General features: G+C 38.4%; 2 protein-coding genes across 9 annotated transcripts; one reads left to right on the forward strand and one right to left on the reverse strand.

The window, feature by feature from the left end:
• Positions 1-2,689: 2,689 nt before the first annotated feature.
• LOC103720292 lies at positions 2,690-16,170 on the forward strand. Of its 8 annotated transcripts, none has more exons than XR_003388109.2 (7): positions 2,690-2,896; positions 3,444-3,511; positions 3,649-7,075; positions 7,758-7,819; positions 13,212-13,278; positions 14,526-15,278; positions 15,395-16,170. XR_003388109.2 is itself a non-coding variant. In XM_026809689.2 (5 exons), the coding sequence occupies exons 1-5, from the start codon at positions 2,761-2,763 to the stop codon at positions 15,489-15,491; spliced, it is 3,795 nt and encodes a 1,264-aa protein (XP_026665490.2). In that variant the 5' UTR covers positions 2,690-2,760; the 3' UTR covers positions 15,492-16,170. The 8 variants fall into 8 exon arrangements, 3 of the variants coding, with proteins under 3 accessions (XP_026665490.2, XP_038986832.1, XP_038986831.1); XR_005513685.1 differs by lacking the exon at positions 7,758-7,819 and having other exon boundaries at positions 14,526-14,884; positions 15,007-15,278; XR_005513683.1 differs by lacking the exon at positions 7,758-7,819 and having other exon boundaries at positions 14,526-14,884; positions 15,015-15,278.
• Positions 16,171-19,152: 2,982 nt separating this feature from the next.
• On the reverse strand, positions 19,153-26,970 carry LOC103720303 (protein LOW PHOTOSYNTHETIC EFFICIENCY 1, chloroplastic). The gene is made up of 3 exons (XM_026809686.2): positions 26,488-26,970; positions 25,385-25,612; positions 19,153-23,246 (listed from the first exon to the last, which is right to left on the reverse strand). Exons 1-3 carry the CDS (start codon positions 26,729-26,731, stop codon positions 20,875-20,877), a joined length of 2,844 nt encoding a protein of 947 aa, XP_026665487.1. The 5' UTR covers positions 26,732-26,970; the 3' UTR covers positions 19,153-20,874.
• Between the last annotated feature and the right edge of the window lie 670 nt (positions 26,971-27,640).

Raw genomic sequence — 27,640 nt, forward strand, 5'->3', positions numbered from 1 at the left:
AGCACAGGTTGCCCTGGAACCGACTCAGCTTCTGAAGGCTGTGGCCAGCCTCCGTGGCCCCTGGCTGGGTGCTCTCTCCAGAGCTAGGCCTGGACTTGGGAGTCCTGACCTCGAAGGGGAAGTCCGCTTGTAGGGGGCTCCGGTTGAACTGGAGCCGGAGGAGGCGGTGCCGTTGGGATGCCCCTGGGCTGCAGGCTTTGGACAACGGTAGCCAGGGCCTGCACCTGTTGCACCAGGGCATCAAACTGCTCCGGCCGAACTTGATGAACTGACTCAGCCGGAGGTGGTGAGTTTCGGACGGAATGCTCAGGACTGGGTGGAGGACGTCGAGAGGCGTTGGAAGCCCCTTTGCTTCTTAGCTTCATGGCAGCGAACTCGGTCCCCTCCTTCTAGCGCCAACTGTTGCTGGAAATTGGACCCGGGGGCCGCCGCGAAGCCGGGGAAGGAGGAGCTCCGCCGCAGGGAGGGCGGACGGCGGTGCGCCGGCCGGCCGCGTCCTCCTGGAGGGTGAGCGAGAGTGGGGTGAGCGACGAAGAGGGCGTCCTGTCCTGTCCTGCAAAAAGAAGCCGGTGGCCGGGCTCCCCGGCGCCGGCCCTCCGATGCTTAAGTCAGAGGGGGCCAATATGTGGAGAGAGCAAGGAAGAGAGTATATGGAGAAGATGAAGAGAATATTGTGCTCAATTGTGTCTGTGCTGTTTTTTTGTGTTCCGGTCCGGGTTCGGTTTTTCTCCCTTTTCCCCCAGGTTTTCTTTTATAGAAGGATTTTTGTTACCTGGGAGGTGACAGGAGGTTTGTCCTGTTTTGTAATAATTGGGCACGATTTGGCCCATTAATGGCGTAGTGGAGAATAAGGCCGAATCGGACCGGAGTCAGGGAGTTGTCACGGTCGATCGGACCTGTTGGAGTGGTTGAACCGCCGGCCGTGGTGGGCCTGGGGTCCGTGGATGGTAAGTGCATTTATTACCGAGTGAACCGGCGGTCAGGGAGAGCCATACGCTCTGACGGTTCAGTGATCCGGAGATCGTCTTGGGCCGTGTTCATTAAATTACTGAGTGCATCGGAGACTTGAGGGGGTCTCATGCATTAATGGCAGGTCGTGCCAAATACCTGCGGAGATCTTATGCCTTGATGGCTTGGAGATAGTGGCAGGTCGTAGTGGAGTCGCGTGTATAGCCGCCAGACCTTTCGGGAAGGTTAGGCAAGGCATCGGCTCGGCAGGGGTGCCGAGCCGAGCTGGTCGCCCAGAGGGGCGCCCTGTGGCAGGGTTGCTTCTAGTACTTCTGCTCGGGGCCCTTTGGGCGAGCGTCTTGCGCTCTTTGGTTGGTTTCCTGGTCGGCGCTTTCTGGTCGACTCTTTATAGAGCATCCCTACTTGGTCATTTTGGTTGGGCGCCTCTTCTTGGCGCTCTCTCTGGTCGGCGCTCTCTAGCCGAGCACCCTGCTGGTCGGCACTCTTCGGTCGAGCGCCTTTCCGGTCGGCACTCTTTGGCCGAGCATCTTCCTGGTCGGCGCTCTTTGGCCGAGCGCCTTTCCGGTCGGCGCTCTTTGGCCGAGCGCCTCCGTGGCGGTATGACTTGGGGTTTTTCCCCCAACACTAAGAATCATTGTTTAAGGCAAAATATAATGGCATATAGTGGATATGCTTCAAGCCAAGTTTGATGTGCTCCAGGTATATATAATTTATGTCTCTTTTTTAATGAAAGAGAAACATAGGAAATATGCTTACTATAAGTGAAAGCGTGTTTATCAAACATAATTAGAGCAAACAATATTTATTTTTTTATTGTGATCACAGCATTCATAGTTTCCTCAATCTACGCCTCACTTGTGCCCCACACTAACACACACTAATTAAAATATATTATTGTATAAATACTTTTAGCAAACTAGACAAATTTAATTCTAGTTTATGTTTTGCATGTCTATGTGTCTACGCTTGTATTCAAGCTCAAACTCTCCTCTACATGAAAAACCCATTTTGTTCATCGGAACGAAAAAAAAGGAAAAAAAGTACGTCAACAAAAATATAATAAAATAACTTATTTATGTTAGAGATTTTAAATAAAAAAGATAAAAAAATCTTCTATAGAAAATAAAAACTCACGTAGATATAGAAAATACACTTTTCTATTATTTGAAAATCAAGATAAAATATTTTTTAAAAAAATTTAAAGATATATATATATATATATATATATATATATATATATATATATATTAATTCTAGTCACTTAAATTTTTTTTAGTTAATTTATGAATGGCATAAAATATTTTTTACATATTTTTTTTTAAAAATTAGATGCTCAATCAAATGGACTTTCTGTTCCACTTTTTTACGATCAAAACCATTTTATAATACATCCAGATGTCTGCATCCTAAAAAATTTGTTGCAGTCGATGTTTGGATGCTCAAACCGGATTGAATTAAAGAAAATCTTCCATCGTTTTCTTTTTCAGTTTATTTTTTAAAATTTTTTTTATCTTGCTTTCCTTTTTCCCACTGAGCCGCGCCGCGACACCTAACGGACGTCGTTAGCAGCTCAAGATCTCACCAAGAGAGCAACTGTCCATCTCCAACCGTTGAACTGGAACCATCAATCAGATGTACCCCAAAATAACGGTCCAGATTTCATGAACTCCTATCGATATATACGACAGTCCCAGAGGTTGCAGGCCTCGCCGGTAAAGCCCTCGTTCCTTTAAACCCGTCGCCTTCCCCTCCGCCAAGAAGCCGAAAGCCCCCTTCTGTACCTCACTTCCAATGGCGAAAGGTAACCATTCTTCTTCTTCGGCGGCGGCGGCGGCGGCGTCGTCCTTTCCCCTCTTCGTCGACTCGAGCCTCGACACCCATCTGGCCATGGTCGTCTCCTCGGACGACACCGTTGCTGATCTCAGGAGTGAGCCCCCGATGCTTTTCCCTTCCCTTCTCCGAATCTCTTCTCTTGATTTGGATTCGTTTCTTTCGTGCCTCTCTGCATTCCTCAGTTTGGATTCCATTTCCTTGTGGTTCCAAATGGTTTGCCCCGCCCCCTCCATTTTTTATGGAAATCTTGATAGGGTGTATATGTTATTTCTCTCGATCGTATTATGCTTGTTTTATTTTCAGATTATAGAATTATTTTGAAATTTTTGAGTCATTTGAGTATCCAAATGTCGATTTTTGGTCCTACATTCCTTATGGTATTATCAATTGGAGAAGTGTAGTAACTGTACCATTTAATCGCTCCGCACTAAATTGTAACATTTTCATGCTATATTTTTTCCTATTTTCCTTATTTTTAATGGTTTGTGATCTCATTTCATTTCTATCTTCGATCTTATCTTCTCATAGTTCATGCAGGAGTTTGTAGTTGTTCTCTGTTGTTTCTACTCATATTTAAGTATTTGGTGCGCTTCTCTTGGAGATTTGTAATTCAGTGCAAATTTCATGCTTTTGTGGAGCAGGGAAGATAAGGATTGAGCATGCTCTTTGCTTTCCAAATGTTGGAGAAATCACTATCCATGCAATGAAGGTATGCTTGCAAATTTGAGCTATTGTGAAGTTTTATCTTTGAGATCCTTGAATGCTCTTATCTTGTTGTTTTCTTTGTAGTTGTTATATTGAATTACTTCTTGTTACTAAGTTATGGATTTTTTCTGATGTTGGCAGGTCAAGCGCAGATCATCCTTCTATAATTTGTCGAATTTGATGCTTGTTAGAGGTGCTTTCGATGGGATCAAAGGGACTTGGTTTCTTCATATCGATGCTGCTCCTGTATCCATGATGAAAAGTCAAGCAGGAATTGCAGAAAATGTTGTAAGTGAGAATGTTGAGCAATCAGAAAAGCATGTTCAGCTTCATGCAGAGCCTAATGTTAGGGTCTCACTGGGCCACTGCCGTGATAAGTTGCAAGGTGTTGTGGATGAAAGGCAATCATTGCTTGAAACTTCTTTGGACAGATCAGCCAATCATGGTAATTCATCATTGCCAAATGCTAGAAATTGTCAAATTGAAAGCTTGCATGGTTCTTCACATGATCAGATTGGTATGGGTGATACAAATGTTGACACATCAAAGGGGATGAACTTAAGAGAGAAAGGGGTGTCTAGACTTGATCAGATTCCTAATGTAACAGACATGCACAAAGGACAAGTTCATGAGGGCAGTGAAGAGGTTGGACTGCATGTACAGTCCAAAACTGACCTTGTTGTTGGTCAAGAGGAGGATGGTGGAGAAAAAGGATCTGAGAATCCTGATGTTGGATCTAGCGATGGAGATGCTTCTATTTTTGCTACCAAGAAAGAAAAATTCAGAAAAAGGAGTAACATCTCAGTGAACAATCTTATTTTGGATGGAGATTCAGAACATCTTTCTCAAGAGAAGAAAAAGCACAACAAGGAAAAAGATGGCTCTTTTAGGGAGGCACCTCTTGAGGATCCTGCAATAGGAAATAACTTTGAAAGGCCTGCCTATAAGAAAGAGACACCCAAGTTGGAAAATGCTCCACCACAAACCAATTCTCAGGAGAAACATCTGGCTTTTATAGAGGAATTATCCAGTAAACTACTCCGAGGTGACTCAGTGCCAGAAAATCTAGTGGATGATAAAAGGAAAAAGAAAAGGAGAAAAAAGTCATCCAAGTTTCTTGATGAAGTTGAACCAGCTGTTCCATTCAATAATGGTGGTACTAGCTTGTCACACAGCATGGAGGAACCCCATACCAAAATTGGACCTTATGATAGCTCAGTGGATTTAACTGGTACTGTTATTCCTGTAGGTGAACAAGCCGTTGAAGGTCATGCCAAGGAAGCAGGGGTAAACAACTATAGAACTCTGACCAAAGTGCCTGATGCTGCAGTCCATACTGAAGAAGCTACTAAGAATGCAGCAGATGAGAACCAGGAAGTTCCTTTGGATCATAGCCATACAGAATGGAGTGAAGAACCTAGCATTCTAGATGGTCTGAAAGTGGCTGCATCACTTACAAATCCATCTGGAGTTGATGACTTTCCAACTAACTCGCTTCACAGCAGAAAAATGTCCAATAATGAATTACCAAAAACCATGTCAAGCAAGTTTGATCCTGCTCATCCTTCAGAACATGTGAATAAAGAGAATATTGGTGAAGCATCTGGAGGCAACTGTAGGGATCTGCATGAAGAATCAGATGCAGCAACCATTCTTAAAAAATTTGGGGATCCTAACAACCTTGCAAGTTTAGACGTTGAAGTTCCTTCTGGCACTGATATTAGAAGTGTACATAGTAGGAGGAAAAAGAATACAAAGAAAACTGAATTTACCAGTCTGCAACCTGATAAAAATGGGAGTGCTCATCCTTCACGTGATCAAGTCACTGAAGAGAACTGCAAAGAGACATTAGGTGACCCCCATAGTGAACTTGGTAAAGAGTATGAGGGAGCAACTGTTCTTAGAGAGGTTGTTGCCCTTGAAAATTCTGCTGTAGTGGATTCTCATATGCTTTCTAATATTAATGAGAAAAGATCATGTAGGAAAAGGAAAAAATCAGCCAAATCCAAACTTCAAAATCATGAGTTCGTTCATCATGCCCACTCTCTGGGGAAAGGTCCTGTTAAAGAAAAGCCCACAGAAACATTGGATATGAACCATAAAGATTTGGGTAATGAATCTAAGCCAACAACCAGTCATGGAGAGCCTGCAGCTCTTGGAAGTCCTTCAAAAGTAGATTTTGTCATTCCTTCAAATAACAATGCTAAAATCTCACATCACCACAAGAAAAAATTAGCCAAATCAGAAGTGTTAAACAACATGTCCAGCAATCATGACCTATCTTCAAGGGATTTGAGTACTCCAGAGAATTTTGAGAGAGCATTTGGAACTACTCACAGAGATTCAGGTAATGAATCTAATGCTACGATGCTTCCTGATGATGCTTCACAGAATATATCTAAACTAGGTTCAGCCTCGTTGTTCAATGATTCATCTAACAAGCATGAAACTGCCCACCTTTCAGCAAAAAACATAACCCAAAAGAACAGAAAGGAATTGTTGGGAAATACTCATGATAATTCTGGTAAAGAAATTGGCCAGAATATGACCCATAAGAGATCTGCAGATTCTATTGAAGTGCATGAACATATGGATCCTCCCGGGTATGGTAGTGGCAAGACTAACTTCATCGATTCTTTTCTTCCTAAAGTTGTCGAGCATGAATCTGTTCTTTCTGCAAAGGAGCTTCCATTGAAGGAGACTGTAACTGGGAAATTAAAAAAGGGAAAAAGTAAAAGGAAAAAAAAATCAAGCATGTATTCACAAGATTCCACTGTTGACACGGTAAAGCCTTCAAGTTCAAATGAGCAGCACATGCATAAGAAGAAATACCAAGATGCTGATCCTGGTAAGCATTTTCTGACTGATTCTATGGTACAACTCACAGATAAGGAAGTTAAAACTAAAAAAGTGCATAATGAAAAAACTGTAGAGAGGTCAAGTAAATCCAATGTGAATTTTGGTGATACCTCTTCTATTATGATTTCACCACGAAAGCCACATGATGATAGCGGACCTGAAAAGAAGCTTCAGGAATACAAATCTGACACTTCTTGTCAGGTATCCCTGTCAAGGAATGAGCATAGCAAGCATGTGCATCATCCCAAGGAAAAGTCTTCTGTTTCTGATGGTAAGCTTAAATCTCATAATCATCAGGATGACACTGCCATTGTGCACTCCTCAGACGATGTCCTCCAGTCTGAGAATTTAAGTACTGTCATCAGAGGTCGTGCTGTAGGTGCACCTGCTACTCAGAGTGATAGTGCTGATGCAGTGGCTAATCTGGCAGCATCTAGTGACAGCACAGAAGATATACCACACCAAACTAAACAATATAGAGTTGCAGTTAGGAAGGTTCCAAGTAAAGGATTTGGGAAGGTTCTTAAGAATTCTAAACAAGAAAAGCCTTTGTTAGTTACTTCTAGTGCAATATTTGATGATGCTACAAGTGGAAGTTCTGATGATGAGTTTGGGATTAGTAATATAGAAGATCCTATGAAAGCAGCCTCAGATAATTCATCTACGTCTTCTGACTCAGATGGGGACCTTGAAGAAACACAGACTCCAGGTATTGGTGTTCTTACTTTCTTATCTTTTTGAATTTATTTCATTTAGAAAAAATACTGTATTATGCAAGGTCCACAATGTTGGTACTGGATACTGTACCAGTACGTTAGTGGTTCGGTATGGTATAGGTTAGTACGATATAGTACGTACCCCATGCTTGAAATCGCCATTGAATCATTTTTCTCACTTTTTACCTCGTTACATCTTGGTACGGGTAGGCACACCTCGGTACACATCGGTATGAGGCAGTGTGGAGTCGTACAAAGCCTATACCAACCCGAACATAAGTTTTGTACTAGTTCTGACCTGGTACAGTATGGTATGGGTACACAGTCGATCTATGGCATTATGAACTGAATAGATGAGTTAGCATATATCCGGAATTGTTCATCAGAAATAATTTGCTGTGGGCTTTAATTTTTCCATGTGTTAGGCTGTGTGTTGTTTGCCACAACCTAAAGGAATTGTTAATGTCACCAAGATCAATAATGTCTGAGCTGTTTGGAACAAACTATAGTTCTGTTTTTAAAAATTTTATTACCACTGAGGCCATGACCTTTTGCCACAAACTGTCATGGAATCTAATTTCTTTCTCATATCCATTCAGCTTTATTGTAGGACTTCCCCTTTTTTATGAGTTTTGCCTAGATTGAAGGTGCATCCCGCCCTTGATTTGTATGCAGAGTCAATTTAACTGAACTTTCCAAAGTTATTCCCTGTCTGGACTACTCTCATGCTTCTTCTGGTATTATAATTTCTCATTCTCTCCTTCCAGATATATTTACTTGCTCGGTTTGTTTCCACTTTCATAGTAAAATCATCTATGTTATACTGTGCATTTAATATTCTATTTAGAAAGGACTCTAGTTTATGTGTGATCTTTGCTGCCAAAATTGTTACTGATACAGTTCTATTTGCAATTATATAGAGTGGCGATTGTGAATCACACTCCAAACTAACCAAGAGCAAAGCCTTATCTGATTGTTTTCATTATTTTTTCTCCTTTATAAGTTTTTGTCCTGGCATTTTAGCTGTATTCTTCTGTTTTTTAAAGGTCATCTCAGAAATCTAAATCCTGTTATTTTTGGGTTGTCCCTTTATATGCACATGCTAAACTAGCTCAATTATTCTTTGCTGTAGTGTTTATTGCTGGTAGGTTATCATGAGAGGCAGATTCATGATCTGTTCCATACAAAGATTAAGAACATCATAAATCAGCCTTTACTGCTTTCCCCGTTCATTTTGTATGGCTCTAGAAGTTTATACATGACAAGTTGAAATTACATCAGGTGAATCTTGAAAATGAAGACGGAGGGCCACATTAGAAATGATGAATGCTAGAAACGAAACCATGATCTTCCAACCTCTACGGGATTACCTCCTCTTTCTTTTCCCTTAATAGGGGTCAGCCTGATGGGCTTTATCCTCTTGCACCTCTGCATGTCTATCCTGACTTCTCAGGACAAACTTTGTGAGCTATGATTAAAATAATTATTGTGCACCGCTCAAGAATGATGTGTTTATGGGTATACATCAAGCAAGCTGGGCAGTGCAAGGGATAGTCTTGGTTTGTTTCTTGATTTCTTAGCTTGAACTTAGTTTTACCACACCTGGCCCGAACTATTTCAGGTTACAACTAAATATCAAAGTTTTGACATCAGAGTAGAACATAGCATGGATTTGTGCAACATCATGCTCAGACAGGTGGCACCTGCTTCTAACACGGGGACAACTGCTTGGATCTTCTGACCGTTGGGTATAAACAAAACTTAAAAGTAAACTATGCATTTAGCATATATTTTGGGCATAGTTGGGTTGGCATATTAGGCACAAAAAATTGTTGGCAGGAACCCAGTCCATTTAATTGTCCGGCCTATATATATAGATTCAGTTTCAACCAAATCCAACGTATCCCCAAATTCGGTTTTAGGAGAACATGTTTGAATGGCCAGATCCAAACCAGTCCTTCACTGTGTAGTCTTAAGCAAACCAACTCTTCTGTGTAACCTGGTCCGTATTGAAGTAACCTTTATCAGATTGAATTGGTTGATTCAAGTACGAAACCATGTTAATTGCCCAATCTTATCAATTCAATTGACTTGGTGATGCTTTCTCCATTTTTATATAGTTCAGGATAAAATACGTGTTCGAACATTTAAGACGACATGATTGTCCTTCATCTAAGACTAAATAAACCAGCTCAACTCATAAATTTACTTGAGTTCATATGCAATGATATAATGCTTCAAATCTACCTTTCATTAATTCTTAGTCTAAAATTTTCTACACATCATTTTGTTAATCATGCTTTTCTTGTTTCATTATTAATATTCTTAATTCAATTTAGATATTTACCAGATCAAAATATATTTTGAAGGCAACCAGTTCTGATTTTTTGGGTAACCGAAATATATTTTTTTTTTTTGATCTTTTGTTGAACCCAATTCTGATTCCACACCAATGGACCTTGCTTTGTGGGCTTGATCAGGTGGGTTGCTGCTTCCTTTATTCTATATACATCCTTGGATGTGGGATTTCCATATTATGGCTGAACCAATGAGACCAAGCAATTATGTACAGGTCCCTCCCATTCAAGGGACTCAGAAAATTTTAATCCCACCATACTATTAGTATCTTGCAGTAGTCTTTTGGCAGCATGCAATAACTGTCTAACTCAAAATTATTGTGCAATTCAATGAACAACTTGATTTAACCAGAAATTCTAAGGATTTCTTGCTTTAGGTCAATGAAACATGTTACCATTAATGTTAATTATTAATATTTATTTTGAGAAATCTATGAAGCACTGTCAGATACCTAGATCCTTTTTTTGATGAAACTATAATCTAGATGGCCAACATTTGGAGTATCCTCATTAGAAATTCTGTCTTCACATGAAGATCACCTTAACTACCTAGTGGCTGCAACATTGAATTCTTAAAATCTGCCTTTAGGCTCATGCAATGTTATGACATAGGTTTTAGATGTTAAAATGTCTGATAAAATTTGACATAGCAACCTTCAAAATTCTAATAACAGAATATGGGGAGACATACTAATATGTAGATGTTTATGTAGATAAGCATACTTATATGTATATAATGTGTAATTTGTTAGAAATTTGTTTTTTAATTTCATAAAATTTATGGAATCTTTGCTACATGTTATTTTCAACTTGAAAACTTCTAGGTATTAAGTGCCCAGAGCTGATACATGACCATGACGGCATTATGGTTTGTTGATTTGAATTTTGAAGTGTCAAGGATTGTCATGAAGTGTCTTGGCGTTCATGTGCATGGACACATCAAATACAAAAATTTTGAATTTGCTGGGTTAGGTTAAATTGGGGACTATGGTAAATCATTTACTAGTGAACCGACATTATATCTAGGCATTGACCAAACCTGGTCAGGTACTCGGACATCAAGTTTCAACATGTTGACTCGTGCCTGGCTTCGCCTTGTCTTAGGATAACTCTTTGCAATCTAGGCTTGGTCTAATACTGAGATCTGCAGACTGAGGTAAGTCTGACCTGACTTGGTAAATGCCCAACTCCCTCAACTCCCTAGGGTACACAACTGACTGCCGTGATGTTACTTCCCAACAATGGCCAGCATGTTGAGGGGGGGTGGGGGGAGGTTGTCATGGAAGGTGTGGGTGAGGGTGATGAGGAAGGGCCAGAAAAGGGCAAGGTTGTGGTAATTACTGAGGGTGTTAGTGGGGGCATTGGTGAGAAGGGGCGTGTAGGATAGGATTGTGGTAGCAATGAAGGCAAGGCGGGTTGAAAGTAGGGGGTGGTAGCTGTAGAGTATGGGTGGTTGGGAGATCAGGAGATGGTGAGGTTTGACAGCAATGAAATGAGGAGAGAGGAGGCAACTGGGATAAAGGATAAAGGCAATATATATATGTATATATATATATGTATGTATATATATGTATATATATATGTATGTGTATATATGTATATATATATGTATGTGTATATATGTATATATATATGTATGTGTATATATGTATATATATATGTATGTGTATATATGTATATATATATATGTATGTATATATATGTATGTATATATGTATGTATATATATATGTATGTATATATATGTATATATATATGTATGTATGTATGTATGTATGTATAGGTATATGTATGTATGTATGTATAGGTATATGTATGTATGTCAAGGTATGCCGAATTGACCCGGTTTTCGGATCGGTTCGCTTGCAGAAAACAATCGCAATAGGACCGGCCAAATCTGGTCCTTTTCGTGTCGGAATAGGGTTGGTTCGTTTACAAAAAATAGTTTCGGCCCTTTCGGGCCGGAATCGTAATAGGACTGGCTAAATCCGGTCCTTTTTGTATCGGAACCGACCGGTTCGATGATGACTTGGTACGAACCAGTCGGTTTACACCGAGTCAAGTAGCACAGTGGCATTATTGCCACAGTGCAATGCCACAGTGCTTTGGCATTATTGCCACAGCACTGTGGCAATAATGCTGTTGCCATGGCTTTAAAAGCCCCTTCAGTGACATTGGGAAGGCCTTCTCAATTGCCATAGCAACACTGTGGCAAATGGCAATAATGCCACAATGGCCTGCTGGGGGCTTTAAAAGCTCCTTCAATGGTGAGTTGCCTTTTCTTGCCAAAGATTCTCCTGGCTAAAAATTTCACAAATAACACCGATTCAGGCTATCTTCTTCCTTCATTTTTTTGGGTTTAAAAAAATAGCTCAAATATTGCAAAATAAAAGAAGTTCATGCTAAATTTTTGAATTTGGGCTTATTTTTTATTTTTTTATATGTTGTAGATTTATGGACGATGCACACATTAACATAAAAAAATTTATTTTTCGAATTTTATATAATTTTTAAAAATTAAAAATATATTTTCGGATTAAAAAATGATATTTTTTTAAAAAAATGTAAAATCATAAATGTGTTTAGGGACATGCAAGCTACTTTATATAAAAATTTGGTATCCATTCATTCAAGTTTTGATGCGATCATGTGTACAATAGCTTACGCCTAAATTTAGAAAAAAATGAGAAATAAGTAGTCTTTTATACATGCCCGAGAGTCTAAAAAAATATATATGTAGTATCCATTGTTGGGTTCTACATAGATCTGAGCTGAAATTAATTTTTTGATATATTAATATCTAAAAATTAATTTAAATATAAAAAATTTAAAATGTCTAATTAATACCTAAAATTACGAAAAATTAGTAGCATGTATTAGATAATTCAGAAGTAATTCCTGAGTTAGAAATCATATTTTTTTGAATTTATGATATAAACATTTTTTAAATAGAAATTATTAAAAATATATCAATAAATAAAAAAATAAAAAAAATTACTTAGCTTTCTATGGCAGCTTAAGTTGACTGCATTCTGCATTACTTTGGGACCTTATATATCATACTATGCAATATAATCGTTGAGAATTTACCTTAATCTTCTTTTAATAACATGTAGTTCATGGTCTTATGGCTGGTCTAATATTTGTCTTGAAATTGATTCATAAGATAATAATTGATGAGTAGTTGAAAGGGAGATTTAGTCATTGGCAATGCTTAAGTGGGTATCTATGACCTTGATTGACTGATTATGTTTCATTATTATAATGCACATGTTTGTATCATTACTGAGAGCTATGACCTATTGTAGTTATACTCTGGAATTTGCCACCGCCAGATCATTACATCGGCGGCAACCAGTTAGAGCATTCGCTCCTACTCTATTTCTCATCTGCTAGCTATTCATAATGGAGTGAGATCCTAGTATCATTGACAAGCTAGAGTTTTGTTCAAAATTTGAGTCATGGTAGTGCAGATTCATCTTTTTTTTAGTAGCTTACATTTCTCAATGTTTTTCTAGACACGTTTTGTGAGCCTAGACTATACTGATTGGATTTGGTTTAGTGTGGTTTCTTATGGAGTATTTGCAACTAGCTATTGTTGTTGGCCATATTTAGTAGTGCTGATATCATGTTGCTTCAGTGTTCGGAAACATATACTCTGCTGTCATAATTTGCAAAATTTATTCTATAGTTTTTGCAACTAATCATATGCTCAAAATAATCACTGTATGAGCAAATTTCCACACTTTTATGTTCCTTGCTAATTTTTATAGGAATTAAACCTGCTGCTTATGGTAAAAAAGATGAGGGAACTGATGGTAGGAGTATCTTTCTGTCACAGTAAGTATATTTATAAGATTTAATAATAAAAATGTTTCTTCTATTCTAGTTTGAATAATATTATTCATACCTTCAAGCTTTACTGACTTGTTTTATGCTAGAAAATAGACATTCTTCCTTAATCACATGATTGTTCAATTTACTTTCTTTATTCTTGATCTTTAGAAAATTTAAAAAGCTATGCAAGTTGTAGGACATGCAGGTAAATCTAGCTCCTTGTTATTAATCATAATGGAACAATCAGAGGAGTGTCTCTTAGTGGAGACCTCTACCTGAAAATATGGGGTGTTAAAAGTTAGTTGTGATCAGATTTCAATCATCACAAAAGTCAGTTATTCTCAGAGCTTTTGTTAGTTTTGTTACAATAAATAGATTTTCTTATCCTTTAAGTTTTGCATTGGAAAAGCTTTCCATCTGCTATGTGGTGTTCACTATGAAGGGAGAAAATTAACACACAAGGAAATCATAATTTGGATAATTTTACAATTGTTCAAGATTGTTACTGTAATTGACTCTCGTTTTTGGTCACTTCTAAGGTATCATATGCATTGGGATTTATAGATCACAGAAGTTGGGTATATGCTGAATGTTTTGGCTGTTATACTTGTAGTCTGTTTGATGTCATCAGGCTAATCTATACTTAATTTTATCATTCTTATTTATTGACAATAGGTTCACTAAGCTTGAGTTTAGCATACCTTGATTGTAATAATAATGACCTAAAGTGGAAACTCATAGCCTCATTTTATTCATCTCCCTTTATTTACAATGTCGTTGCAATATTCTGAGAACATGGATTATTTAATTAGAAAAAGATATTTCAAACATATGAATATTTAGACAGAAATGTGGAAATTGAATAATTGAAAGTCATCACAAGAAAGGTATTCCTTTAACTTAGATATGTCAAACATAATTAGTGATTAATTGTCAACATGCTTTGCATAATAAATTAGGGGTCTGGCTTTGGAAGGGTAACTTTATCATAGAAACCTGATAATGTACACACAACCTTCATTCAATTTACCTAGATGTTCTATTGGCCTTTTTTGACTCTTTGATGCAATTCCGAGCCCGGTATGCTGCAGTTGGTCATATCTAGTTTTTTCTCTTCCATATCTTAAATTTCATAGTGAATCTCTTAAGCTTCCTTGTCTAATGTGGATATCTTTATGAATGATATCACTTCACACGAATGTCCAAATACTTCTTAGGATTATGTTTTTGATGAGAGATTCTTTGGCTAGGTGGATCGAAGAGAAAATAACTAGTTAGTAATAGAGACAAATAGTAGTTGGATGAGGTGCTACATCAGGTTTCAAGGAAAATTGGTTGACAGGTTTGGGAGTAGTAGGATGCGAGTATCCGGAAAGATTGGAAATGCCAGGTTGGAACTTCATAGTACCAAAACTGAGTGGGGTGGAAAGAGATGCAAGGGCTTGGTCAAACATGAAAAGGATGAGGAAGACTATTATTTTACAGATGAAAAGTATGCAAGAGATTCAGACACTAGTTCACATTGGCAATTTTAATGCGCAAATGGCTTTATTTTGGAGACATCACTCAAGATCATCAGACTTGCCATTCTGAAAGGGACATTGATGAGGTTTGTGTAAGATGCCTACTATGCGTGATGCATCATCTAATGATAATTTTAACTTCTATCAGTTATACGTTTTGTCTATGTGCACCAATGTTCATTCTGTGGACCTGATGATATTGTTTTAGACGTGTAGATTCACGACATCAGAAACTCAGCGCTATTACATCCATCTGCACTGCAACACTAGCAGAAAGATGGCCTTGGAAGTATTCAAGAAAAAGCTTAACTTTTAAGCTTATTGTGACCAAGAGTGTACAACTGAATAAAATATGGTTGTTGTGTTTGGCTAGTTGTAAACATTAAGAGTTTCACCTAGAGTTTGCTGAGGTAAAGAATGTGGCTGTTGTTTGCTAGCTTGCGCGCATGCACACTGTAATTTGATTTCACACTTCTGAAGGTAACTATGGATATGCTTCCTAATTTTCTACTAGGAAACTGTGCAAAAGGATTTTCTCATATTCTAACATTTTTTGCAAACTAGTAATAATTTTTTGTTGTTTGCCTTGCTACCAGATCAAATGCATCCAAAAAGAATATGCCCTTAGGCACGATCCAGAAGTGCAAGCAGCTACAAAAAGGCGAGGCTTTTGGCATCTCAATCACAAGCTGAGGACTCTGAAATCCAGTCCATCGACATAGTCCCTGAAACTCAAACGGACTCTGCTGCACCTTGATAATGCTTGCAGTTTTGCAAGTGAAACTACTGCTGTCCTCTACCACCTATGGCACCTGGTTTCTGATAAAGCAGTGTGGCCGTGCAGAGAATCATACACCTTGTTTTCTGCATTTTTTTTTTTTTGGCCTCGCCTGCTCTCGTATCGACTTTTGACGGTCAGCAAATTATGAGGATTAGAGCTTCTATTCATGTATCCATGGTATTGGTTGAGGTTTTAAATTGACAGTGATTCATTTTTTCGGAAATATTTGTTGGTGAATCAGATCTCAAGAAGTATAGGAGACCATTTATTGGAAAATTCTTCGTCTCTCCTAACACATCCCTGAAGAGGCTGTAGGCCATGGTTTCCAGGAACCACCAAGGAAATGTTGGCATTGTAGCCCCAGATTAGCACCCAGACCCCCTTCATTTCATACCAAAAACTGGGTTTGCACCCTGTCCAGGAAAGTTCTTTGGAAACCTAGCAGCTTTCTTGTTGGAATGTGTTGACAATGACATATATCTGATGAGATGGAGGCAGCAAGGAGCTTGGTGTGTTGCAAGGAGTTTCGAGGGGCTGTTAGAAAACTATGAGATTGATCTCTTATTTAGCTAAACTAGACCTGTGATTTGAGAAAAGGTTGTTGTCTTGATACATATATTTTCATTTTTGCTAATTTTACTTTTAAAGGAAGTCACTGGTAATTTTACTTAGCCATTACTATGGAAAATCTCTTGATCAAATTTGCTGAAAAAAGCAACTGTCGTAGGTGATAAAGAACAGGCCAAGAAAGAACCTCAACATTAAAGTACAGCTCTTTGGAGGAGAGCGGAAAGCCTTATCATCCACATAAGTAGTTTGCATTTCAGTAAAAAAAAAAAATCTAAAATTGTTGTTTAATAGAACAAAGATTAATCAAGTTGGTCCTAGTTGAACTAGGGGGTCTAATTTGGCCTGATTCATCAAATTGTCAGGTGGTACGTTTCATTGAGAAGAAGAGGATATTGTTTTTGAAAATGAAGGGGCAGCGGAGAGCTAACATGTCAAAACATGTCACAAGCCAAAGTGAATCCTAACCCAATCACTAGCCCATGCAAACATTTATTGAGTCTGATATTATTTGTATGTTGAAAAGATCTTGGATATTTATACAGATCACTAGCGAGATCACACGTCTCAAGACTCGAACCTTCTATCTTTTGCTTGGGAGGCCACTAGAATTCACATTATATGATAGTATAAATAGTCTTTTAAAAAAAACATTATCCAAATATTTTTGTTTGAATTCTAGGGATCAACCAAAATATGCTTAAAAATCATGTCTACAACTAGGATGTCCATGAAAGATGACCTAGCAGAGAGAGAGAGAGAGAGAGAGAGAAATATTTGAATGAATCTGATATGATGATCCAACCCAAGATGATATGAGATGAAGTGGTGTCAGCTCATTCACATCTCTATTTTCGATGTACAAATCCACAAACTTCAAGTTAAAACCGAGGTTCTCGAACTGAAGATCTTGGCCATCTAGAATGGTAGCCTGACTAGGATAAACTGATATCTAGATTTCCCTTAGTTGAAATGGAAGCTTCTGAAATATTGGAGAAAACAAGGATATTTTGAGAACCCAGATGTCAAACAGCTAATATAATAAACATGAGAATAATGTTCAATTGAAATCATTTTGTAAACATTTAATAACTAAGTCTATATTAAAATGTAAAATCTTGACCAATATATTGTTATTATATCAACTGATATCTCAAATATATCAGTTTCCATAAGCCAAAGTAATAAGAGCAGATGTATTAGCTTGATCGTATCATTAGTGCCATGTACTGATACGTACTGATACCTCAGCTGAGATGAAAACAATGGTTAAAACCCAAATCAATGGCTAATATATATAATTTGCGATATCTGGCATAAAAATGTATATTTTTCATAGACCAAGATCCCGGACTCAAGAACCATAAGGTATTGTAGGCAGCATCCAGGCTTTGCATCACCAACTTGCATGTCTAGTTTTAACCCGGAAGCAACTTCGCTGCAACATCTCAGAAGCCGCTACTGATTAAAAGTCCCCTTTGAATTGATAAACCTGGATTAATTAGACATAGATCATACATCAAGATGACTTGACCTATGAGTTTGAATGTATGAGATTATTCATTGACTTGTCAAGTCCACAAAAGAACTAGGTCAACTTAGAACACTTGGAAGACATGAACGAGTAAAGCATTGGGTGACCATGTTTCTAAGAATTCTATGGCAGTATGCTAACTTGTTGAGTCCAATAATTAGTTTGCTATCACGTGTGGAATCAAAACTTGATGAACAGAGTTGACTTGACTCAATTGCATGATCAAACCACAAGTATAAACAGCATAAGCAATAAAAAAACAAAATATAATATTATTTCCACAGCCACAGGATATGATTGATTAGCTAATCTTTCAAAATCTAATGCTGGTTCGTTGGAACCATATAAACCCATACCTAGAACTCCCATTAAGAGAAAAATAGAACCCTATGCTGTGTACAAAATAAACTTTGTGGCCGAGTAAAAACGTTTTTCTCCTCCCCCAATGGATAAAAGGAAGTAAACAGAAATTAATTCTAACTCCCACATGACAAAAAAAAAGTAAAAAGGTCTCAAGAAGAAAATGCAAGCTAAATGTGCTTGTATAGTGTTACTTCATGTCTACTTTGGTGACTGATACTGTGTGGGGGGTCACAATTTGTGTGACAGCTATACCTTTATTGAGATTCCCACAATATGAACTAAACCATCAATAGTTTTTTTCCTTCTGCCAAAAAAAATCCAGAGTTTCAAGTTAAGCTTCCATGCACAAGTGCTAAGGTGCCAGTGGTTCTTTAGATCTTCACATGACACAATTGTTGGAATAGGGTTCGAGAATTATGAAGATAGGCTGATACAAAATTGGATAAATGCAAAACGATTTACATATCCTTGAAAATCCATATCTCTGTGAAGGCATCCTGAAGGATCCAAGTTTTAATTGATCTTGGTTTATATTTTTGGATTCAAGTCCATTGAATTGTGAGCATGCTTTTTCAACAATCCAAATTTTTAGGATGAAATAAGAACTTTATGCACATTCTTGATTGAAAAGCAAGGTAATGTCTCAACTGTTGCAGCTTATGCACCATGCTCAGTGCACCATGAAATCAGGTAGTGGATTATGAATCTTGAATGCCTCAATAGAATCCTATTTTCTGAATCCTATTACTCTCTGTTCTACTTTTTGTCCCTCTATTCTTTGCAGAAACTGTGACATGCCCAAACCATTGATTTTTCATTAGTTTGAGGTCTCAACATTCAAGATACACATAACCCAGGTACTTGGGCTCTTGGTTGACATTTTATATAGTAAGTCTTCTTGCATTACAGCACTCCGAGTGCAGCAGAGAAAGATGTTTTGAGATGTTACATTAATGCCGATGCATGATCATAGCAGTGTTGCAAAAATACAAGGGCCATAAAGTCTTACATGCACTAGTCAAGACATCATTGACTAGTTTATGATAAAAAAACAATGCATAGGTAAGGATAAAAGTGAATCTTAGAAAAAAAATATGCAAAATATCATCAATCAATCATACCAATATCCCAGTAAATATAAAGACAAAAGCTGTGGTCACTGCTATGCAAATATTACACAAACTACATAAGTACAAAAGAATAGTATTCATATAAAATTGAACTATGATATTTGTATAAGATAACAATAATACATAGAAAATAGTTGTTGGAGGAACATGATCCACTTTTATGTCATTGAGCATCCATGTGATGCATGTGCTACATCTTCACCACCAAATGTAATTCATCTTTGCTATTGTACTTGAAGATAGATGGTCTTGAATGGAGTTTCTGGGCCTATAAAATATTCACCCTTATCCTGATGCCTCTCTGGCATTTGCTTTAAGCTCTCTCTCTCTCTCTCTGAAATAGAGACTTCAGTTTTTCTTGCTTGAAAGGAATGTGAATCCTTTGGAGCTAGAATATTATAGGCAAGGATTTAAATAGCCGTACTGAACCCTGCGTCATTTTTCCGTCGAAATATAAAGTATTAGTATCGTACTGATATTGACGGTATGTATCGAAACTAACATGTTCCAAAAAAAAATTGAAAAACCATCGATACCGATCCGTATGGCTGGTACAATACTGCCGATATGCATTGGTATGGACCGATATGACCGTTACATACCAATATAGCTGTTTCAGCATCCCGACACCTGTACGGATGCTGGTTCCGTGTCAGAACGGCATGGTACTGGTCGTACCATCTCGTTTGAGCAGTTTTTAAAACCATGCACAAAGCACTAAGCTCAATGAGATGGTATCTTGACAGCATGTGCATTGTAGACATAATTACACAAAGGAGGAGGAGGCACCTTTTGGAGAAGAGGAGACCACTCAACAAGCTGATTGATGGATCCTTAAAACAAACTTCATATTCATATCAAATGTGCCTATAATTAATAGTGAAAGATATGCGATGAACAATCAGCAAGATATCTCTTATTTTTCATAAATGAGGAAGTATTTCTAGCTCGAACATGTTGAACTAATCCTAAAAGCCTACAATACCTCAATTTAATAACTATTGAACAAAATAATGGACACGTTATATAAGTCTAATTCCAATTAGGCAGATACAATACTTAGAGGTGCTGACTTGGAAATTTTTTGTTTGAACTAATAGATAAGAAGATGCAGATAATGTTTAATTATGTACATTATGATGCTCATGAACAAATCACATGTTTCACAACGAAAACACTTATCATAAAGCATGTAGCATATGTACTGCTTTGTTGTTTTTAATGAAAATCGTGCATTCCAGCATGCAGAGCTAGGAATAATATTTCAATAGGTGGTCAAACATTGTTTGTAATCCAATTAATATGATATATACACCTATTGCAGAAGGAAAATGAGAGTTATAAATCAGAAAATGATTTTATAAAACAAGTTGGAATTATATAACAGTCAGAAAATTCAAGTAAAAAGAAGCTAATTATGCCCAAGCAAACAACAGAGCACGGTAAAAAGTTAAGAGACTGAGTGGTTCCTTTTATACTCACTGACAGAATATCATAGTGCAGAGGGGAATGTTAATCTCAAACTTATTGATTTGTGCCAATGAAATTCTAATGGATATGAGGCGGTGCAGTAAGATTTGCTGCGATTTAATACTTCACCAAAAAAGCGTAATAAAGGACCTTGAAGATGAATTCTGCTCTAAGCGATTAATGCATGAAAACTAGGGCAGCCAAAGTACAAAGGGTAGCTAGCAGATAGTCTCACGAACGGACTTCATCAATAATGCCATCTACATATTGACTTTCTTGCATCTGTGTAGAGTACATTTCTGCCTCATCAAATGGTTTTCCTCTCCTAGGTACATCTGCAAAATGACAGAAATTAGACAAATTCTTCCTTATCTTTATGCTTTTCCTCTTCTCAGCAGGTCTAGGACCTAAAGCATTAAGATCTATGCTTGTACCCATAGCCTGACATGACTCTAAAACAGCATCATAAGGTTTTGAAGAAAGATGTAGCCCCTCATTACAAGCCCTCAAGTACATCTCATATGCAAGTCTTGGTTTACCATCTTGTGCAAGAGCTTTGATTAGCATTTCATAAGTAATCTCATTTGGCTTGATTTTTCGAACCTTCATGCGGTGAAACCACTCATAAGCAGCACTACCCATCTTATTCTTAGCACATCCTGTGATTATTGCATTGTAGGTGACAACATTTGGTTCAATACCTGATGATACCATTTCACGAAGAACAGAATCTACCATATCAGGACTTCCCTTGCCAATGAAAACCGAAACCAATATCGTGTATGCATGCAAATTGGGCTTAACACCCACTCTACGCATATGCTCCCACACCTGCAGTGCCTCATCATAAAGCTTCCCTTTCTCAAGTGCACTAAGCAGTGCTCCATAAGAGAGTATAGTTGGTTTCTCTCCCTGCTCCACCATCCTCCTAAATATCTGCACAGCAGCAGAAGTCTCTGATGCTTTGGAGCAAGCAACAAGGACTGCATTCCATTCTCTAGTTCCTGGTCTTAAGCCTTTATCCTGCATCTTGTTAAGCAGCCTAACACCCCATCGCCAGATCCCCCTTCTCCTAGCAGCAGTGAGTAAGATGTTGAAATGAGAAATAATCAGCTCATATGATAGATTATTTGGCTTAGGCCCTTTATCCAACAAATCCTCGTAAATTTCAAGAGCCGCCCACCATTTTTTAGCCTTACCCATCAGCCATATGAGATGATTACATACTGATAAGCTAATATCACTGTCCATCTCCCTTATTCTTCTGTACAGCTCTTTAGCTACAGTATAATGGCTTTCACGAGTACATGCCCACACAAGCCGCTCACATTCCACACGACTTGGTTTTACCCGTGCCATATCCATATCACTTAGAAGCTTCAAGACATTGGCAGTTGGATTCTCTTCCTTCACAAGCCACTGGCGCATCACTAGATAACAGATGCGCATCAAGAACTTTTCAAGCTTTAAAAACTCAGTCTCCCAGTCCATATCCTTATCTTTCCCAACCTCCCCCTTCTCATATTGCTCTCTCAATTTCACAAAGTATCCAAGTGCACCATATGAATCATCCATTTTCTTAAAGGCCAATAAGACAGTTGAGTAGGTGACAGGAGATGGAGATAGACCATTATTCTCAATGTCCACTAAAACATCGAGGGCCTCGTTAGGCTGCCCTTGTTCAAGATAAACTGACATCAAAGTGTTGTAAGTCACGATATTTGGTACAATGCCTTGTGATTTCATATCATCCATGACCTCATCAACTTTATCAAATTGTTCAGTCTGCTTGACTGCACTCAAGAGGCTATTATAAATGAAGAGGTTCGGGCCAACTGATCCACCAGTATCCTCCCTCTTTCTCTTCAACCATTCAACAAGAGCAAATGCAGAATGCAATTTCTTATCTGATCCCAACCCCCTGATCATTGATGAATAAACAGGGAGAGGCAAAATTTCCAAATTCTTGAATAACTCCTCCACATCATCTGCAGTTTTAGCATCATGCAGACTTGCAGCTAATGCTCGGACATCGATCCGGTCTTTCTCGACTGACTCAGCACCATCCCTGCGAGCAGTCTCTTCGAAGTCCACAACCATTTCTTCTTCCCCATCTTTGGCATCACATATCTCATTATTTCCAATACCTCCCGAAGAGTCAAAGCTAACCTCCTTACCCTCAGGCTTCTCTGATTCTGTTACTTCTTTCACATGCTCACACCCATCAGGTTCTTGCTCCAATGCCAAAGCCAAAGCAAAGTACTTTCCGAAAGGACTCATCTTTGATTCACAAAAGCTTAGCTTGGGATTGTTAGCAGAGAACCCAGTTCTCGGATGTAGATTAGAACTAGTTAAACCGCAAGTACTGCTTGAAAGAAAAAACAGGTGGGAGAATTTACTGCCACCACACATACCACCACAAACCCCTCTTTCCGTCCTCCTCTTCCTCAAAGTATAGTGGGGAAAAGTATCAGAATCCAGATATGGAGTCGCCAAAGAGGCTCCTTTTGAGTAATAACTGCTTAAAGATTGCATATTGGAGAGGTGTTTTATGCGCAGAAGTAAAATTCCAGACAAAGGGATTCCATTCAGGAAAGTTAGCACTCAAGAGCAGCCTTCTGAGAAAACTAACAAGGAGAAAGGAGAATAGAAAGCCTGGTTCTTAATCTATATCACAAGGAAGAGGAGGTGGAATCTTACCTTTGGTTTCAGAACTGAGAACGGATTAGAAGTTTGGCTGTAATCTTTTGGTTTTGGAGATTGTGGAATGGGGACTTCAGCAATCCCAGACTCCCAGTACTGGTCCCCTCGCAGGCCTGGGAAAATCCAGCATTTAGATATGGCCCAACACAAGGTTGGGATAAGGCAGGGTGACACTTGGCCTGCTCCCCATCCAATTTACCACGAATAAGTATTCTAGGCCTTACTTATCCTGCTTTATTCCACAAACTGAAACTAGAGATATCTAGATGATAGATGCTGGATGGAGGGGTTATCCAGACGAAGCATGTTTTTAAAAAAGCCAATGGGGCTGTAGATTGGGTGGCCACCTCCGTGGCTAACCATGCCAATAACATCCTATGGGCGGGGGATGGGGAGCTGCCTCTAGAGCTCCGTAATATTTTGCTTTCTGATTTTCTTGGGTGCATCTGTACACGTGTTGTATCAATCATCTGGTCTAGTAAAAAAAAAAAAAAAAAAGCCTACTTTAGACCGGAATAAGAAAGGCTGTAGGAAGGACAAAATGGACATTTTATTTTATTTATTTATTTATTTATTTATTTATGTTGGAGGAAGAGGGAAGGAGCCAAGGAGACAAGAAAGAGAGATCTGGGCAGGAAACTATGTAGCTTTTGTTGATGATGTGTTGCAGGAGAAGGGGACCATGCAACCAAAGTGACATGAAGATGGCAAGCTGGAGAGAGGTGATTGAAATCTCTGTTTTTCCAAAACCAACCCTGGAAAGATTTGAAAGAATGTAGGGGCCAATTTACTTTGCATTTCCCTTTATATCAATGAAATGAAGAATATCTAATATGCTTTGGCCATTGCAAGATTGATATATGCCGAAATGCAGCTAGCTTGGTCAACCTGTTTCTTCCCAATCCTGGAGGAAAAGAGCATTTGGGCAGCAGTAATATGGTTTCAAAGATACCTTAGAGGAACCTCTAAGAGGTGTTTGTGTTATGGATAAGGCAATCCTTCGTCATAAGACTACACAGATGTAGATATGGCAGGAGATATTGATTCAAGAAAGTGTACTTTGGATTACTTGGTTCTTTTTGTGGGACGAGCTATTTTATGGGAGTCCAAATTGCAAAGGTGGGTACCCATCTTTGCTGCAGAAGCTGAATTTATTGCCTGCTGAAGCATGGGCTCAAGCAAAAAGCATATTATCGTACATTATGATAGTCAAAGTGTCATCCATTTGTGCAGGACTTAAGTTTTCAGAACCAAGCATATTAATGTGAGACATTAATGGATCCATGATGTGCTTCAGAGAAAGTTGCTAAAGCTTCGAAAGATCGAACTCATGCTCTCCAAAAAGAGATGGATTTTAAGTCAGATCACCATGAGGGTGTATGATGCTGATCGGCCTACTCAACCAACATGAATCCAAGCATTAAGAACCCTTTATTTTAATGTTTTAAAAATGTTTTCATGAAGTAAAGAGTGAAAAATTTTAATCTCCCACATCCCCTCCCTCGAACTCTTCGGATAACAGTCATCTTTCACTTCATTTAACACATCCCAAAAAAACAAATTTTGTACGCCTACATTACAAGTAAATTTGGGTCTTAATTCTCTTTGCAATTCTTTTAAATTTTTAAAAAATTATTAAACGACTAACTTTACATCCTTTTTTTTGTTTTGATGGAAAGGGAGGGTGTTAGCTCACCAATTTTATTAAGCTTAGAGTTACCCAAAAATTAAATGATTAAATGAAAAGTAATTAGCAGCAGAACCTTTGGCCTTGATAAAAAGTAATTATCACATAAAACTCAGCATCATGTTGATACTTGGAAGTAAACAGGTGAGCCAGGTTCTCATTCCATCAGACCATATATTATGGAATGCAACTCTGTAACATCTCCACTTGAGATCAGCTTTACATATAACTCAAGACCACACTACATTCAGAAGCAGACTACTCATCTTTTGCAGAGGCAGCAGAACCTTTGGCCTTGCACCTTCTGAAGTAGTCAGTCCTAAGGGAAACAAAGGCACAGCCCCATGGCCTACACCTCAATAATGGTGTGACAAGGGCTCCCCATGACTTGGCTTCTTGTCATTCCCTTCAGCTTCATTTCCCTGATGGCTGGGTCCTCTAACAGCAGTACCTTGTCCTTGTCCCTGACTCCCACCATGTGAAGGTGATCCCCATCCTCCCTCTCCTTCCCCCTGAACAAAAGCCTCTGCTCTCTGGGCTCCAACCCTGTCACCATGGCTACAATCATCTTCAACTCAGCTGTAATGCCACATTAACCCATGGATGATCAGCTATTGCATAATTACAGTGCGGAATTTGATCAATTGTTCAGCTTTTAACACTAAAAGAAAATTTACTATAGTTTTCTAGCATGTTTAACATTTCTGATATACAGCATATTTAACATTTAAGAAACCTCTATAGTCGCAAGTTCGATCAAGTTGTCTTGGGTCAGAGATTCAGAAGTTGGAAAAAGATTTATATGACTATGAATTTGACATATTAATAAAACAGAGAATTCAAGATCATTAATGTATCTATATATATTTGTTTATTTGAAAATAGGTGCCCAAGAAATAAGAACAAAGAGTATTTCTCGCGTAAGTTGAGAAAATTTATGGGTAAATATGTAGATGATTGAATAATCTGAAACTAGCAGGGAGAAGCATTTGGACAAGGAAAAGAATGAGAATGTTTCAAAATTTTATCATGAACTCGGAGAATATTGTTATTATGCTTCCATCATGTTGTGAAAATATTTAGTGGCAAGTTTTCTATTTTATGATTGTCATAACACAACTATATATTGACCACCTTGCACTTATTTAATATTGTACCATTACAAATTTCAGAATTGTTGTTGATGATCATATGGTTAGTAATTTATTCTAAATAAGCATGGGTTGATATCTATACTACTGTTTGTTTTTGCTGCTGCAAGCTGTTTTCTGCCATCATAATGGCTAGCAACAGATACCAAATGCAGCAATAAAATACTAATGAAAATGATAAGCGTTTGAGTTTTTTTTTTTTTTTCTAAATTAAAAAGTAAATGAGCACCTTATATCACTTTCATAGCCAAAGCAGCATTGATAACTCCACATCTAATATCAGCAAAAGAAGCCTTTGCTTACCAAATGTTGAGGTGGCTCCAATGGAGATGTCATGCCAATGTGATCCAGTGGAGACTCTCACAGTGATCACCCCTTCTCTATCACACTTTGCTCCCTCTCTCTTCTGAACCAGCATGCCCCCAGGCCGCAGCTCCCACTCAATGTCGCCGCTCCTACCGCAGCCTCCAGCGCCGCCGCCGCCGCTCCCACCGCTGCTCAATTTAGAACTTTTCTTGAAGAGCTTCTTTGATCTCAGCTTAATCATTCTTCTTCCTCTCTCTCTCTCTCTCTCTCTTTCTAAATGCGTGCTGATGGTTTGGTGTCTGTGTGGAGTACTTATAGAGAGGTTGGACAGGCTTTGGAAGCGTGCTTCAAGATAAAGATTTCATTGATAGATGCTTTGTATCTAAAGAAATGCTGAAGTACAGGCTCTGATAAGCTTCTTTTCTAAAGAGAAGGTATATTTTGGAGATGTCCTACTAGAATAGTAATTTGAGTGGAGCTTCTTGTGGCGAGTTTTAAGGGGGATTTGAGAGCACACAGCACATGGTGGGTGGCAACACGCTTGGCTTTTGGGCAGCATAATGATGCTGATGGTCTGTTAGGTCTAATATGGTGGGGTTTTTTAATAGTGAAGGTTGGTGACACACCATGGATGAAAGACTAGAAAGTCTTTCTTAACCACTTCATCAAGATTGCATTTGCCAATGGATGAAAGACTAGAAAATGAAGTGGTATTTAAGGATAAGTGTATGAAAATCTGATAGGAAACCACTGAAACTCGGTTAACATTTGACTCTAGGTAATCTAACTTAAGGATTCATTGATTTTTGATCACTCGACATGAATCTAAAATCCAACTAGGAAGCTTAATTAATCATCTTATTTCTTGATAGCTAGAGATACAATTTGATGGTCGATAAGTGTACTTATTGTTGGAGATGAACCAATTGTGACTATGTCTCCGAAGACATTACCTTTGAGAGAAGATAAACGAGCGTATTTTACTTAAATTTGAAAAAAATTTAAGTGAAAAATATTTTTCAGGCAAGACAAAGGGTGGTACAAACCACACCTAATGTTTTAGCATTTGATATGCGATAGAGATTGTAGGTTCTAGTTAATGATGCACACTTGGCACGTAGCAAATCATGGTACTCTGGCTTTGAGGATT

Source organism: Phoenix dactylifera, chromosome 10 (genome assembly GCF_009389715.1).
Source record: "Phoenix dactylifera cultivar Barhee BC4 chromosome 10, palm_55x_up_171113_PBpolish2nd_filt_p, whole genome shotgun sequence".
NCBI classification, from domain to species: domain Eukaryota; kingdom Viridiplantae; phylum Streptophyta; class Magnoliopsida; order Arecales; family Arecaceae; genus Phoenix; species Phoenix dactylifera.